This window comes from Denticeps clupeoides, chromosome 11 (genome assembly GCF_900700375.1).
Source record: "Denticeps clupeoides chromosome 11, fDenClu1.1, whole genome shotgun sequence".
Taxonomy (NCBI): domain Eukaryota; kingdom Metazoa; phylum Chordata; class Actinopteri; order Clupeiformes; family Denticipitidae; genus Denticeps; species Denticeps clupeoides.
Window position 1 is genome coordinate 2,540,831 of NC_041717.1, and position 15,129 is coordinate 2,555,959.

Here is a 15,129-nt window from a genome sequence, read left to right on the forward strand (position 1 = left end):
CATTTATATTTACGATAAAACAAGAGATGTAACAAAGTAGACCAATTGAACGGCTATTGTCTGCGTGCTGCATATATTAAAAGATTTCTTTTGAAATGTATAAACACAGATGTCCACTTGGCATGCATTTGTCTGGATTGGAGAGGGTTAGGGTTACACAGACAATGGGGTTCATGGAAAATGCGCTCTGTTCATCAATCCTTTTTATGGGCAATATATCAAGCAGATATAGAACCGTTTTCATTTTCGTATGGAACCACGCGAATCCCAGGAGACCGTGAACACCATAGTGGGAAAAACGGGACACTACTTTTCAGATAACCCTGTGTCCTGGTGCCACCCTCGCATGAATAATCACTTTAAATCCTATAATTCTTAACAAGGCTTCCTGCAAACACAAATACATCCTGCAGCAGAAAATCACGTCTCACTCATTAAATGCTCGCCCATTCGTTAAAATTAGGACAGCTTTTTGAGACAGCGAGTCCTTGCACATTATGGCAGGATTAATACGTGCGAAACTTTAACGATCAAGATGCTTTGCTGCAGCTGGAGATTGGTGACAGAGGGATCCGCATTGAAGCTAATGATAATGGGGATGCAAATGCTAATTATAATTACATGTATGTTTGCCGACAGATTAAAGGCGGCCCATTTGTTAGTTAGTGCAAATTCTGCGTCTCTGCTTTAGCTCATCATCTTTAGATATGTACCCGATCTGACCCATTATGAGCCTAATGATGACTTAGCTTTATATCAGCGTCATTGTGAATTTATAGACCCGTAAAGAGTGTTCATGTTAATGAGCCGCACACATTAGCAAACTGTTTCCTTGCCCTCACCGTTCGGTTTTACCAGGCTGTAATATGCTGTCGGAGCTGTCATTGCATCCCTTGTAAACACTGTCTGCCAAGCTGCCATCCGTGCGCATAGACTGCCGGGGCTTCTTTCTCCGTGTCCTACAGTAAAAACACAGGCTGGTGTCTGCTTGGAGCCCTGCCCCTCCGCAGGAGCTGTGGGAGGGTAACCAGAGGCCTAACCGGCTTCACGTTTCCCTTTAAATCAGGGCCAGGGCACAGATGGAGGCTGCAACGGCGCAGTTGGCCACACACACACACACACACACACACACAACACACTGCACACTCGTCCTCCCCCAAACCTCTTTCCACCCCTCCTGGAGCTGAACATCCACTGGCGGACTGCTTAGTGGAGGCGCTGGAGGCGATGACCCAACTAATTAATCCTAGTGTGGGGGGAATTTTCCCTTCTTTCGCTCTCCTCTCTCACTCTGACATTCCCACTCGGAGTCCCGGAAGTGCAGCGAGAGCCCTGCCATGGTACAGGTGTGCAGCTACGGAACATGTTCATTCACTTATTGCTCATGCAAACAATGTGGTGGGATATTTGGACTAGTTCACTAATCTTAATTCTAGGGATGCACCAATTGACTGATTCTATTTTTCGGTTTGTTTTTTTGTGTAACCATTACTGATTTCCGCTGAAAATTAAATTTTCATAACCAAATTATTCTTGAACATAAAAAGAAATAAAAATACAAATAACTTTACAAAAATAATGGCTGCAGTACAGCTGAGTGAAATTCACAAGAACATAAAGATGAATCACTATGAAGATGATTCTTTGTGAATATTTTCTCTCTTTCATCATTTTAACATTATCTTATTGTCACTAGCTAGGTGTCACATCCAGGCGCTGCTGGACCCTTTATAAGTGTGTATGATGGAGACGATGGTGGTTCCTGCCTTGACGTGTGTTCACACGTTAATGTGTTTTCTGAGTGCTGAAGGGTTTTTGAGTTTGCCAAATTCACTTGATTCATTTTCCTTTTCAAGACCATTTGTGAATAAGGTCCTTTTTCCAGATGCATTCCAATGCATTTACCTCATGTCTCAAATCATGACTTCTCTTTATCATTCTAAATATTTCAAGCAACATTACCTCTTCCTCGATCCCTTTGACTGCTTGTGCACGCTAAGCTGCATAGAAACTGGGTCTCTCTCTCTTCATTCTTAAAATGCACTAGAGGTATTACAAGTGAGAGCAACAAAGGATATTATATTAACAATTTTACAGGATATAGTGAATAATCATCCAAAGTACATGAGAGCTATAATTCTTTTAAAAATGTGTTCGTAAATATAGCTTTATAGTACGTCTACTGGGTTTCAGTAATAATTACACACCAACAGGTCTGGGAAGTCCTCTCCAAAAAAAGCAAAACTATAGTAAAAAATGTAGCAAACAATACTACTTAAATTTTTAAAGGTCCCCTGATTTTTTTGTGTTTGTCATGTTTGTCCCCTAATACAGTATCTGACGTCTCTTTCCGAAATTCAGCCTTGGTGCAGAATTACAGGCACTTTGATCCAGTCCCACAATGAGATTTCCCAGGATGCGCCGTTTCGGTGTCTGTACCTTTAAATGAGGAGGAGAGAGGCGGGACGAGGAGGAGAGAGACCTATAGAAGTTGAGGTGGCATTTACGGAAATTACATCAACACTATTTACATACCACAATTTTTGGAAGGAAGTCATGTCACATTTTCCAGAAACTCTGGTTCTTCAGTCTCACGTGACAGAACAAATAAAAAATACATTTGTGCTCATTTTTACATTCAGTCACAGAGCAACTGCATTGGTTCGCAAGTTTTCAAGCTTTGACAGTCGGTGCAGCTACTTTTTTAGGGGAGTGGTAGGAAGTTCTCTGGGTTGACAAAGCATGAGAAACACAGGTAACCTTTCCCCTTAAGAGGACATAAGGGGCCAGATTCTAGATTCGACCTTCTGAGCTGCCGCTCTCTGAAAGGTGAAGAAGAATGACCAGAGCTCTCTTTACACCTATCACCATTTCTAGCCACTGCAGGACCATAGACAGGCAGGGGAACTAAAAATGAAAGATTCAAGATTGGTTTATTGACAGTACAACAGAATACACAGTATACCATGTATTGAAATCATGTTTCACACACACCCCCCTAAAGTGCAATAATAAAGGAAGAAATATATATGTTTATACACATATATTATACTGTATACATACACATACTAACTAAAACTTAAATACTGTACAAATCGCTATAAGAGAAAAGTAAAACTTTTCTGTACAATGAACTGGACAAACAGGACAACATCATGTAGGATGCTTGTAAGTGGATATATTGGATATTTCAATCAGGACAAGACAAACATGTGCAACTCATATTAATGTTAAATAATCTCACAAAGTGACATTTTTATAATAGGGGACCTTTAAATCCTTAAAATCCTACAACATCATATATACAGTATTCCCTGTAATATAGGATGTGTTACCAGAGGAAAATAGAATGTACATTTGTTGTATTGGTGGTGCCACTTTCCCCCCTTTTTTGTTCCTGTTATTTGTTATTTGGAGAGACACACACAGCGACAGGATGGAAGGGAAATGTTACCTTCCATTTCCTCACCCTCTATCCGTCCCATCTCTCTTTTTGATCCTGAGATCATCTGCTTGTCCGTGTGCAGAATTGGTTTGATAGAGGAGCGCCGTCCCTGCCCGCTAGGACAAGTGTGGAGTCAGCTCTGTGGCACTGATTCATGTTTTATTTACCTGAGCTTCGCACCAGCACCCTCCAGCACGCTGCAGTGACAAATGCACTACCTGGGGCCTGTCTGCCACCACTCCCACCACAAGAATGTCTCCCGTCTCCCAATGCAGCAAAATCACCATCAGTCCCCTTCCCCCCTGCCACCCCCAAATGGTCCTCTTTGTCAAGCTGAGCAGTTAATTACAGCGTCCAGCGGCACCTCCACAGATGAACTGATGGAGGAGAGGAAGGATCATTACAGTGCTTTACAATCTCCAACCTGCTCATAATGTTTAAAGTATGGCCTTTATTTCAGTGCACTAACAGAGCCTATTAGATCCCGTCCGTGCCGACTGCCCTTTCCACCACCCTGAACTCTGAAGGCCCTTTACTGCAGATTTGAATCAGGACTGGATCTTTCAGTGTATGATCACCCAACAACAGTCACTTCCTGTATTTTCTACCTGTAACTGACTTGCAACGCTAGTGAGCATTTCCCCCCTGTTTTATAACGTGATCTCTGCTACTGTCAGAAATATCATAATTCTGAGATCCATATTTACTAGTTGGATGAGTTGTTGAGTTATGATGTAGAAGCATAGCGCAGGTTATGACATCAGTCAGTATTAACATTATTTATACTATGTCACATATAATTTTGCTATTTATAATAATAATGCTAACAATACATCAAATGAATTGTGTATGAAATGCACAGTTAACCACATTAATGCGCAATAAGTTATGACTTTCTAAACTGGGAAGTAGGAACTTGTGTAGGAACGTGTAGGTGTGAGGTTGTGTTAACAGAAGGAAGCAAGTTCACAAACTAGAAACACAAATTGCACTGCATTACCATAATTTCTGAAAATACTTTGAAATATTGTTTTCTTCAGTACACTTAAGCGAATAAGTCTTCCTCCCATTAATGCACGTCTATACACATGCAGCCGAGGAAGAATACTTATTTTTTATTTATTTGGTAGCAAATTGGTATTATCATAAAGCATTGCAGTGCAATTATTTGCCTAAAATAGGAGATGACTGCAGAATTATTATTATTAAGGTTTGCTATTGCCACTTATCATCAAGAGTGTTCCAGTAGATCCATATTCCATGTTCCAGGTGCTGCATTACCTTCAGGTGATCCCATTTTTACTAGTTTTCCTTACTTCCTTACCCCCTGTGTGCATTTTTCAATGTTTAACTGTAGAAGCATCTCGTATTAATTACAAATTATGACAAAAAAGCAGGGTGAAGATTTTGTCACATGCCACCATTGTGCTGAAGGCTGATTTCATTGCATAGCATCTTGAACAGGACCCACATTGTTCCTTTATTGGTTGTAGCTTCCTGGGTGTGGCTGTAAACAGGGTGGAATTTTTAATTGAGCTTTTCAGTCCAGTGAATGTACAAGTGGAATGTAAAATTTGTTCGCTGCAACCACATCCACTCTTGGCATAATGCGAGATAATCTGCAACTAATTGTGTTGCTCTGATGTCCATGTTTTGTTTAATGCATAATTTTGTTTAATGTTATACTGAACAGGGCTTTTAGTTTTTGTTTCTTAATTATATTTGATATCCTATATGAGTTCACTTAAGCAGGTGTTCGTTCCTATTTCCTCTGTGTCCAGATATCCGAGGAATTCAGGACTTCCTGGATAAGACATCCCAGCAGGGCATGGACGTGTCCCTGCAGAAGGTGGAGACCAACATCAACATGATGATCACCGGCATGTTCCGCACTATGAGGGTGGAAGAGCTGCACCGATACAGAGACACTCTGCGCCGCGCCGTGCTGTTCATGAGCCCCACTACTGCTAAAGCTTTTATTACAGAGGTATGGACACACACTCATTTTACAGCATTGTAAGGATCACAGAGTGTATCAGCACTTTTTACAGATGAATGATTTGTGGTGGCCTTTAAGACAGTGGTGGCCTAGTGGGTGAGGAAGCACACTCATGATTGGAAGGTTGCAGGTTCAAACCTCGAACCTCGTCCCCACACACTGCTCCCTTTTCATGGGTGTGCTGTTCTGCAGTGTTTCACAATGACAATCACTTCACTTTCATAAATTGTGATTGGGGCTGATTAGTTGTGACCAGGCAAATGACTTGTCAATGTAGATTAAAATCGTATATACAGTACAGGCAAAAAGTTTGGACACACCTTCTCATTCAATGTGTTTTCTTTATTTTCATGACCATTTACGTTGGTAGATTCTCACTGAAGGCATCAAAACTATGAATGAACACATGTGGATTTATGGACTTAACAAAAAAAGGTGAAATAAGTGAAAACATGTTTTATATTCTAGTTTCTTTGCTCTGATTACTGCTTTGTACACTCTTGGCGTTCTCTCGATGAGCTTCAAGAGGTCGTCACCTGAAATGGTTCTCCAACAGTCTTGAAGGAGTTCCCAGAGGTGTTTAGCACTTGTTGGTCCCTTTGCCTTCACTCTGCTGTCCAGCTCACCTCAAACCATCTGGATTGGGTTCAGGTCCGGTGACTGTGGAGGCCAGGTCTCCACTTATTGTTAAGTACATAACTCCACATGTGTTCATTCATAGTTTTGATGCCTTCAATGAGAATCTACCAATGCAAATGGTGATGAAAATAAAGAAAACACATTGAAACAGAAGGTGAGTCCAAACTTTTGGCCTGTACTGTATATGATGCTCTTGTATTTTTAGTATTCCTGATTACATCGGTATGTCATACTACCTCAGAAACATATTGATAAAATAACATGCTGATCAATAATTAGTATTTATAATGAACGGGTGACCTGAATTTAACAAGAATTTTAAAAATAATTTCCTAAACCTCAGCTTACCTGATGACATTTGGCCCCTGTAAGATATAAGATCCACCTAAACATGATGTTTATGCGTACTGGCAAATTCTAGTGAAAAAGTATAAACTTAATACAATATTAAGCACACTCTGATTCTCTTATTGTTCTATGCACGGTAAGTCCTAGTTCCACCGCAGCAAACACACATACACAAACGCACAAAAACGTATTGTACTGGAATGCACCCACGAATACACACATTTTATGACCCCTTTTTTAATTTTACAGATGCGTAGACACAATGTGTACATCAACATCTGTAGCTTTAAATGAGAGAAGCGGGAGTTAACGGTGCTGTCTCCATCGATCTACTCTCATACCTGCGCAGCTCATTAGAAACATTTGTCACACACCGCAGCTCCGGGCTGCCTAAGGCTTCATTAATGTAAAGTAATGGCCGGAAGCATCTGTGGTATTAATGCAATGTGTTAGACTATATTATCTTATTATTTTTATATGTGCCACAGTTCTATGAATTTGTCCAGAGCAGAATTTTTAAAGCAAACAGTATCGCAAACAGAGCTGTAACTTCCGTTTTAATAAACGGAATTTTTCCCCACTGAAGGCTGTTTGATTGAACCCTGTTTTATTCTCTCACCTTGCAGTCAAGCCAAATGGGAGGCATCACTGTTTCATTTTAAAACGGAATGCATTATTAATACATAAATCATTATGCAATCTCATTCACACTTAATTAACAATGCCATCTGAAAAGCAATCAAAATCCAATTGTTAAGCAGGCGCAGGATGGAACCGGCCCATCTGGGAAAAATAATGTTCTGTGAGGATGTGCTAAATGACAGGGTCACAACAAGACCTTGGGTCCAACTGCTGTCCTAGCTAGGGCTCTTGCTCTGCCCAATGGATGGTGCTAGTGTATCTAGGTTAAAGCCAGTTTTAGTAGATTTAAAAACACACAGATCTATGCATATATTTTTGGTTCCATCACTTTATGTTTATTTATCAGCTAATAAGGTCCCTAACGGCAGAGCTTGATAAACTGGGAAAGATTGCCTGCCGTTAATCCGTGCACAAATATCTGAAAATGTCTTTTTTTTGTGTGTGTGTGCACTCAGTAAACAGTACAGCAGGCACAAATGTAGGATAAATGAAAGTGTTTCCATGGAAGCTTTTGTTGGCTCATTTCCGCCTGTCCCCTGCCTGCTCCCTGTTCATTTGTGTCAACACTCACGCAGTAGGAGAGACTATTAAACATCTGTCACCGCTACAAGCTGCAGATCTCAAGTTCACTCTTAAAAAAACTGGATACGACACATTAAGTCTGGCTTATTAGAATCTCTGAATTATTTAATCCTACCATTTGGCTGTTTGGTTTAGTTTACAAGGAGTGTGTGACTCCTGTTTGATTCAATTAAAGGTCCTATGACATGAAAATGTGACTTTGTGAGATTATGTAACATTAATACGAGTTCCCCTAGCCTGTCTACATTCTTGCAGTGGCTTCACCGTTCAGAGAGCAGCAGCTCAGACAGGCGGATCTTAAATTTGGCCCCTCATGTCATCATGAAAGGCTCCCTCATGCTTTTATGCTTTGTCCACCCAGAGAATTTTTGACCCCTCCCCTAAAAAGTAGCTCTACCCACCATTATGGCTTGCAAAAGTGCAAAGTATTGTAGTTACTAGAGGTCCAAATCACGATTCGATTTGATTGCGATTATCACGATGCAACCCATCCCGCACTCACCTTGTATCAGTCGTATATACAGGTAGTTCTCCTTTAAATGCACACCTTTGTCTGCATGCTCCGTGCAGAGTGAAACTCCAACCCAGACGCTGTACTCAGATCAGGCCTCCAGTGCACTCTAACAGCACTACTTTTAAGGAGAAAACTGCCACCAGAAAACCACCAAGCAATATCATTATGATATCAATTGTGTTCTGCACTGCATTGATGCAGAATCATCCACATCTGCATCGTGATGCATTGATTATACAATTCATTTTGACACCTCTAGAAGTTACTTTGTGATTATTATATGTAAAAATTAGCATAAAATAATTCTTTGTTGTAGGCCGCTCTCTTCCTCGTCCCGCCTCTCTCCTCCTCATTAGCATTTAAAGCTACAGACACTGAAAAGTGCATCATGGGGAAATCTGATTGTGGGACTGGATCAAAGTTGCTGTAATTCTGCACCACGGCTGAATTTTGAAAAGAGACTTCAGATACAGTATTTGGGGACCAACAAGACTGATGTAAACAATGGATATACCTACATTTTTAATGCCCTTTTCCATATTCTTGAAAATACTGCACTCAAATATAAACATCAAAGTATAAATGCTGTTTTTTTTTTTTCTTTAACTTGTATCATTCATCACAGGCAGTGGTGGCCTAGCGGTTAAGGAAGCGGCCCCATAATCAGAAGGTTGCTGGTTTGAATCCCGACCTGCCAAGGTGCCACTGACTGAGGACACATTTCATTGTGCTGTGCTGAAGTGTATCACAATGACAATCACTTCACTTTAATTTTTTTTACTGGTAAAAGGGACAAATTAGGCATGAAAACGTTTAAACGTATACATAAAGCAGGGAAGCTGTTAATGTGTTCTTCCACAACTTAAACTGGACACGTCATTATGCACAAGGCATTTGGTTTCAAACAAAGCATAATAGCCTTAAATCGTCCTGTCATCATGGAACAGTTATTTTAACAACTTTTAATGATGAGATATTAACAGCATGGAGCTATGAAAGGCTCTCAGCCCGTCACACTTACATGAAGTTGAGGACCAAAACAGGGGTTTAGGACCCCATGTATGACAAGCATGATGTGGTGTTATGCCACTGATCTGAATCCTTCTGTGGGGAGCTGTGTGATGAGGTGCAGGGTGGCGGTGATGAACTGGTTCTGTTGGGATTAGAAGGTGGTAACGGTGTGCCAGAGGTGTGACACAGAACTCCTGGTATACAGCAGCGTTTGATAAGAGGGCACACACACACACACACACACACACACACACACACACACACACATATATATATATATATCTCTTGTGTTGGCCACATCACTGTTTCTGTGAAATCGGTCTGGTGAGTGTTTACTGCACCACACCTCGAAGCTGGGTGTGTAAGGAATCCCTGGATATCTCTTCCATGCAGATTCTCACAGCGCTTTCCCAGTTTCCCCTTAAAGCCTTTTATTTTAAGCTCATGTCAGATAAATCAGCCATGAACCATTACGTGTTTTTGATGTCTGGCTCTGAGAAATCTGACGCTTACGATGTTCCTTAACCACAAGAGGCTTCACAAGACTTCTAGTTAAGAGTGGCGGAGCTGCGGAGTGGTGGGAAATGTCGGGCTCGGTCGGAGCTGTGAAATGGACACGGCGTCGGGTCACGGGAGAGGGCGAGGTCACCGAGCTCAAGCGGCACTGCCAGTGGAGTATGATGCATCCATCATGCCAAGTCCTCGCCAGCTTCCAAATATCTGTCTGTCCAAGTCAAGTGCACATCTCGGTGACACACGCCTGTCACTCAACAAAGTGATGGACATCATTTAAAAAATGATGTCATATGGGCATATGGGGGTGTATTTTAATATATCAGGGTGGAGGAAGTGATTGCAGGTAGAATAAATAGGATATTGACTGCATGATGAGCATATGTATCGAACAGGAGTAGATGTAGATGCTGGGTAGATGCTGGGTAGATGTGAGAACCTTCACTGGTCTCATGATTTGATCACAATTACGCGTATCAATGCATCATTATGCATCCCATCATTTCTTCTATATTACTTCACGTTATGTTTTCAAATACATCAGTGAAATGAGAATTAAAGCCTTATTCACATGGACGTCTGAACCAGTGCGGACTGAACGGCGACCGCTTTTTCCTCATCATCTGAGCAAATCAAAGCTTCCAAATGGTCATTCAGCACCAGCATCCGGTCGGCTGCGCGTTCATGCAACTTTTTTGGCCAAAATCCTGACAAATATTAAACAGCGATGAGTGAACATCGGTGAAACACAATTGAACGAAATGCAGCAAAAATGCGTTTGTGTTCAAAGGACATTCATTTCGAGGCAGCCGCAGTCACGTCCGGCACTACTTTTTAACTAGAATTTTTATGCTGCTGCCAGAAAATATAATCAATTATGTTCTGCACTGCATCGATGTAGAATCGTCTGTATCGCGATGACTCGATTTTTAGAGTAATTTCGACACCCCTATTGCTGGGAGATTTTACTTGTGTTGGACATTAACTCCCTAAAATGTATTAGAAAGTTATTTAATTCTTAATATTTAAATTCAGTAGTAACATGCGGTACATCCGTACCTTACACTGTCCCAGAGCCAGTGGGGGCCTGAAGAAGCACTTCTGGGACATTTGAACATGTGATCCCAGTTTACAGCTGCGCAGCTCTGACTGCGGGGATGCAGCTCGTCTCAAATTGCATCACAAGACGGTAAACGGCAAGTCTGGTGAATTTGGCCCATTGTTGCTGTGGAGTTGCAGTTCCGGGTGGTCTGTTTATGAGAGCGGTCAGGAAACGCTTGGTGCTCTCGCGCGGTGGTCCGGCTCATGGCTGTGTCTCTGGTCGCTTCTGCTCAAGGTAACCGCGGGACTGATGGGGCCATCTGCGGTCAGCGCGCCGCGCCGTTCCTCGCTCCCCGTGCAGAGCCTCGCGCCCGCCTGTCCCCTCCGCTCAAGGTCACCACAGCCGCATCTCGTGGCCGCCGAGGCCGAGATCTGAAATTCCCGCGCTCTAATCAGACCTGACGGCGGCCCGGACAGCTTGGCCGAGGTATGTGCAAGATGCAAATGGGGCTTCCATCAGAATGGGGGCGTCTTTGAGAAAGTGGTGGCAAAGTGAAAAGGGGGCGGGCAGGCGCGGGGATTACTGCTTGGATTGGCCGCTCACCTGTGATGCCGTAATCCCTCCCCGCCGATCGACGCGCACAGCGGGAAACTTTTCTGCTGCTCAGACAAAAATGGCTCTGCAGCCACGGAGGAAGCGGCGGTCCGGTTCTACATGCATTATTCAGCGGACTGGAGTGGAGATGATCTTCTCTCACCATCGCTTTTGGAGTGGTTGAATGCACGCCATCCCGCCTCAAGCAGAATGCAATTAAATGTGAAGAAAGACAAAAAGGGTGGGAATTATATACGTGTAGACTGAATATTTTGTAGAACTGTAGGTGAGTGGTAGGTCAAGGAAAAAGGTAAAGGGGTCACCAATGGATCCTCAACCCATCGCTGGGTGCTGGCATCCATTTTATTACTGAATTGATAAATACAAGTTGCATGTGCTGATGATTCTGGGATTTGTGGTGATGACAGAGTGGGTTCGATTCCTTCTCACCTCATAAAATATTGTACCTCTATGATTTCCATCATTAAAATACACTAACATAGACATATTTAACTATTTACACAGGAGGTAATGTTAATTATTATTGACTGCCATTCAATGTCAGTAGTGGAGGATTTTAACTGTACTACGCTGAGGATCTGCAATGCATTTCAACACACAGCAACATGAAATAATTATCCCAGAGTCGCCTGGTGTAATGCTAGACTGGGCAGGTATACTACCCATGGCATTCCGGCCACAGGTCAGTATGACCCTTCACATCTTGACACTCCAGGGTGACACTCTTTCATTGACACCAATGTCTTCCATTACATACCAGACAGAACGAACATCCAGCTCATGTACTGCCACAGTACTCAGTACTACTGGTGGCTCAAGCCTAAGCCACGCCCATTCCTCATCCCCTGGGCCTTTTTCCCTCACTACTCTAGGTCGTCATGTATGCAGTCTGTCTGTTCCTGTTCCGAGTCAGAGTCCTGTCCCCTGTCCAAATGTTCCTTGACTGCGTGCTATTTCTGGTTAGTGTCTTTGTTCCCAGTCTGGGTTTCTACTCGGGTCTCTGTCCGCCCTTTGTCTAGGTTGGTTTTTGGTTCCTCTGCCTGCCTCCTGTGTCATAGTCCAGTGCCTGTGTCGTAGTCCTGTGTCCCTCGTCTACCTTCCCCACTCCCCGTTTCCCACAGACCCTTTTCCCAATGTTCGAGCCCTGCAAGTCATGCTTGTGTTTAGTTTTTGGTCCCAGTTCCCTTGTTTGGTTCTGTTTTTAATGAAACCTCGGTCCTACATCTGGGCCTGGATCTCAGTTGTGACATCACCTGTTGAAATCTGAATCATGGAGATAATGCACCATCTATGTCCAAGAAATGCCTGCTGTTCTTGTCTTGGAAACACACACATGAGTACCATGCTGGGTTGGTTGTCACAGGGTGTGGACAACTGATCATGGCAGGGTGAGATGCCACCCTCCCTGTTAGGTGGATTGTTTTTGCACTGCAGGACCCTCCCTCACCATCATGCACCAGGTCCTCAGTGGCAGTTCCAGCATTACATGCTTGATATTGCCACTCTGGAGACACAGTCTGTTGTCTTGTTATTTTTTTTTTTATCCCTGAGAGATATATTACATTTGGGGATGGTGAAGGAAGAAGGTTGTTGGACGTTAAAAAGGATAACCCAATTTTGAGTGGCTTACAGCCTTATGAAAGAATTTCAATGTGTATTTTGTGCATGTTTGTCTGTTCTAACTTCACTTAAATGCAGCTTCTGCAGAATTGGGCACGTCTTGCTGGGGGGTGTGAAGGAGTGTAAACGCTCTTCTGTGTGGTGAATGCATTCACTCTCGTTACTTGGGAAGCATTGATACTGATTAAAACACTGCCATTTTCTTCCAGTCTCTTGTTCTCAGAGCGAATGTAATTTGCATGGACGAATTCAAAGGCCCATAATTGAAATCACAGGAATCAGTTTGACTATTTAATTTTTTTCAATGGGAAAATGCATGGTTTGTTAACTAAAGATTGCAGCCTTAAAACCACTGTCACTAGAAACACTGTGCATTTTACTGAATATGTCAGGATTGCCTGCAGCTGGGCTCCACACCGGAATGCAATCCTGACGCCCCATAAATGCCGGAAGTTTTCGCCCGTTCGGGGTCGCTGGCATTTTCGTGAACTCTCTGCACGAACTTGACCTGATTTAGTTTCATGTGTTTTGAGTTCTGGCAATCGCCACACGCCTACGGGTTAGTTTATGTTCGTAATTTAAGTTAAATTGTTTTCGGCCACCGCGCCAGTCTTTATTTGTGTTTCTTTATTGTTTATGAATAATAATAAAACCCCCTTCCCAGTATGTCAGACCTCTGCGCTTCCTTCCCCCGTAAGTCCGTAGTCGTGACAGAATGCCAGCGACCCACCCAAAAGCGCAGAGGTAAAAAACAGAGGAGAAGAAACGCCGCGAAGGACGCAGCCCGGCGCGGCGAACGCGGACGCCAGGGGAGAGACGCGCCGCCCGTTCTGGTGGAGCGTTTTCTCCCCGAGAAGCTGTGGTACGCGGCGCCGGGTGATGACGTCACCCCCGGGAAACTCCGCGAAACCCGGAAGCGACAACGTCGGCGGGTGAGTGGGCGGAGCGAGGACGTTGGCGTCGGCAGCAGCGAGGAAGTGACGTGGGCAGCGAGCGCAATAGATGCGACCCCCACGATCTTCGCCATGTCGAGCCAAGAACTCTGCGCTCTGCTGGCAAGGCTCCCCGTGGACTGGGACGACACGGACGACGACGAGAGCACGGGAGACGAGAGTTGGGCTCCGCCCATCGCACCAGTCTGCGATCGTCGCAAGGTCCGTGGGGACCCACGTCACTTCCAGGGGGGTGAGAAGCGACAACGGCGGCGTCCCTCCAGCGAGGAGGTGGGCAGGCTCCAGCCCGAATGGCCAGAGTACTGTCCCTGGGAGTTGATCGCACCCTGGGTCCAGGATGTCCGCAGGGTGGACGACCCTCGGAGTCACAGGTGGGAGGACACGGATGACGAAAGCGACAATGACGTGGATTTTCGTTGGGCAGTCGGGGCCGGGATGGCTCCACCCAGCGCGCGCGTCCGAGATTGTCGCGACATCCGTGAAGATCCACGTGACTTCCGAGGGTATGAGGTCGACACGGACCAACACGAGGATGACGCCGATTGGGCAGTCGGTGCCGGGATGGCTCCGCCCATCGTGCCCGTCCATGATCGTTGCGAGGTCCGTGGAAACCCACGTCAGTCCCAGAGGTGCGACAACAGTGAGGAGGAGGACAGCGATGCGGGGGTAAGCTGGTGGAACAGGGCAACAGGAGGTCGCCAGCCAGCAACTGCACTGCCGGAACTGCCTCACAGGGAAGATGCCCTCCCAGCTCCAGTCGCCGACCCGCCTTCCCTCTGCTCGGACGTTCCCCAGCTGAACTGCAGCGCATCACCAGCGCCCCCGCATGCTGGAGAAGACGTCTACCACCCCCCACGCTACAACACGCCCACCACCATCTCCAGCGACGTGCCCAGCCCCGTGTGGGACAGCCAAATGGTCCCAGGACCCTTCAGTGGGGCAGCAGACACTGATGAGACCACCACCATCCTCGCGTGTCTGCTTGGGTCAGCATGGGGCTGGAGCACAGCCCTCTGGCAGCAGGGAGAGACCGACAGGAGTTTTCGGGACTTCCAGCAGAGACTGAGGGCGGAGTTTGATCGGCCAGAGCCTGAGCCAGGGATCGAACTCTGCCCCTCCACCACATCCAGCGCCAGTCAGGATCCAGGGCAAGAAGACCAAGCACTGGCGGGCGACGAAAAGGTCGCACCTCCCGAGATCCTGGCT

General features: G+C 44.7%; 1 protein-coding gene across 6 annotated transcripts in view; it reads left to right on the top strand.

Annotated features, from left to right (window-relative positions):
* grid2 (glutamate receptor, ionotropic, delta 2) overlaps nucleotides 1–15,129 on the top strand; it is a 307,218-nt gene that overhangs the window by 174,120 nt on the left and 117,969 nt on the right. For all 6 annotated transcript variants that reach the window (XR_003751238.1, XR_003751237.1, XR_003751240.1 and 3 more), the window contains exon 4: nucleotides 5,227–5,432. Coding sequence is in view for 2 of the 6 variants with exons in the window: in XM_028996105.1 (XP_028851938.1) it covers nucleotides 5,227–5,432 (206 nt within the window). In the remaining 4 variants the exon portion in view is untranslated. The remainder of the gene's footprint in view (nucleotides 1–5,226; nucleotides 5,433–15,129) is intronic.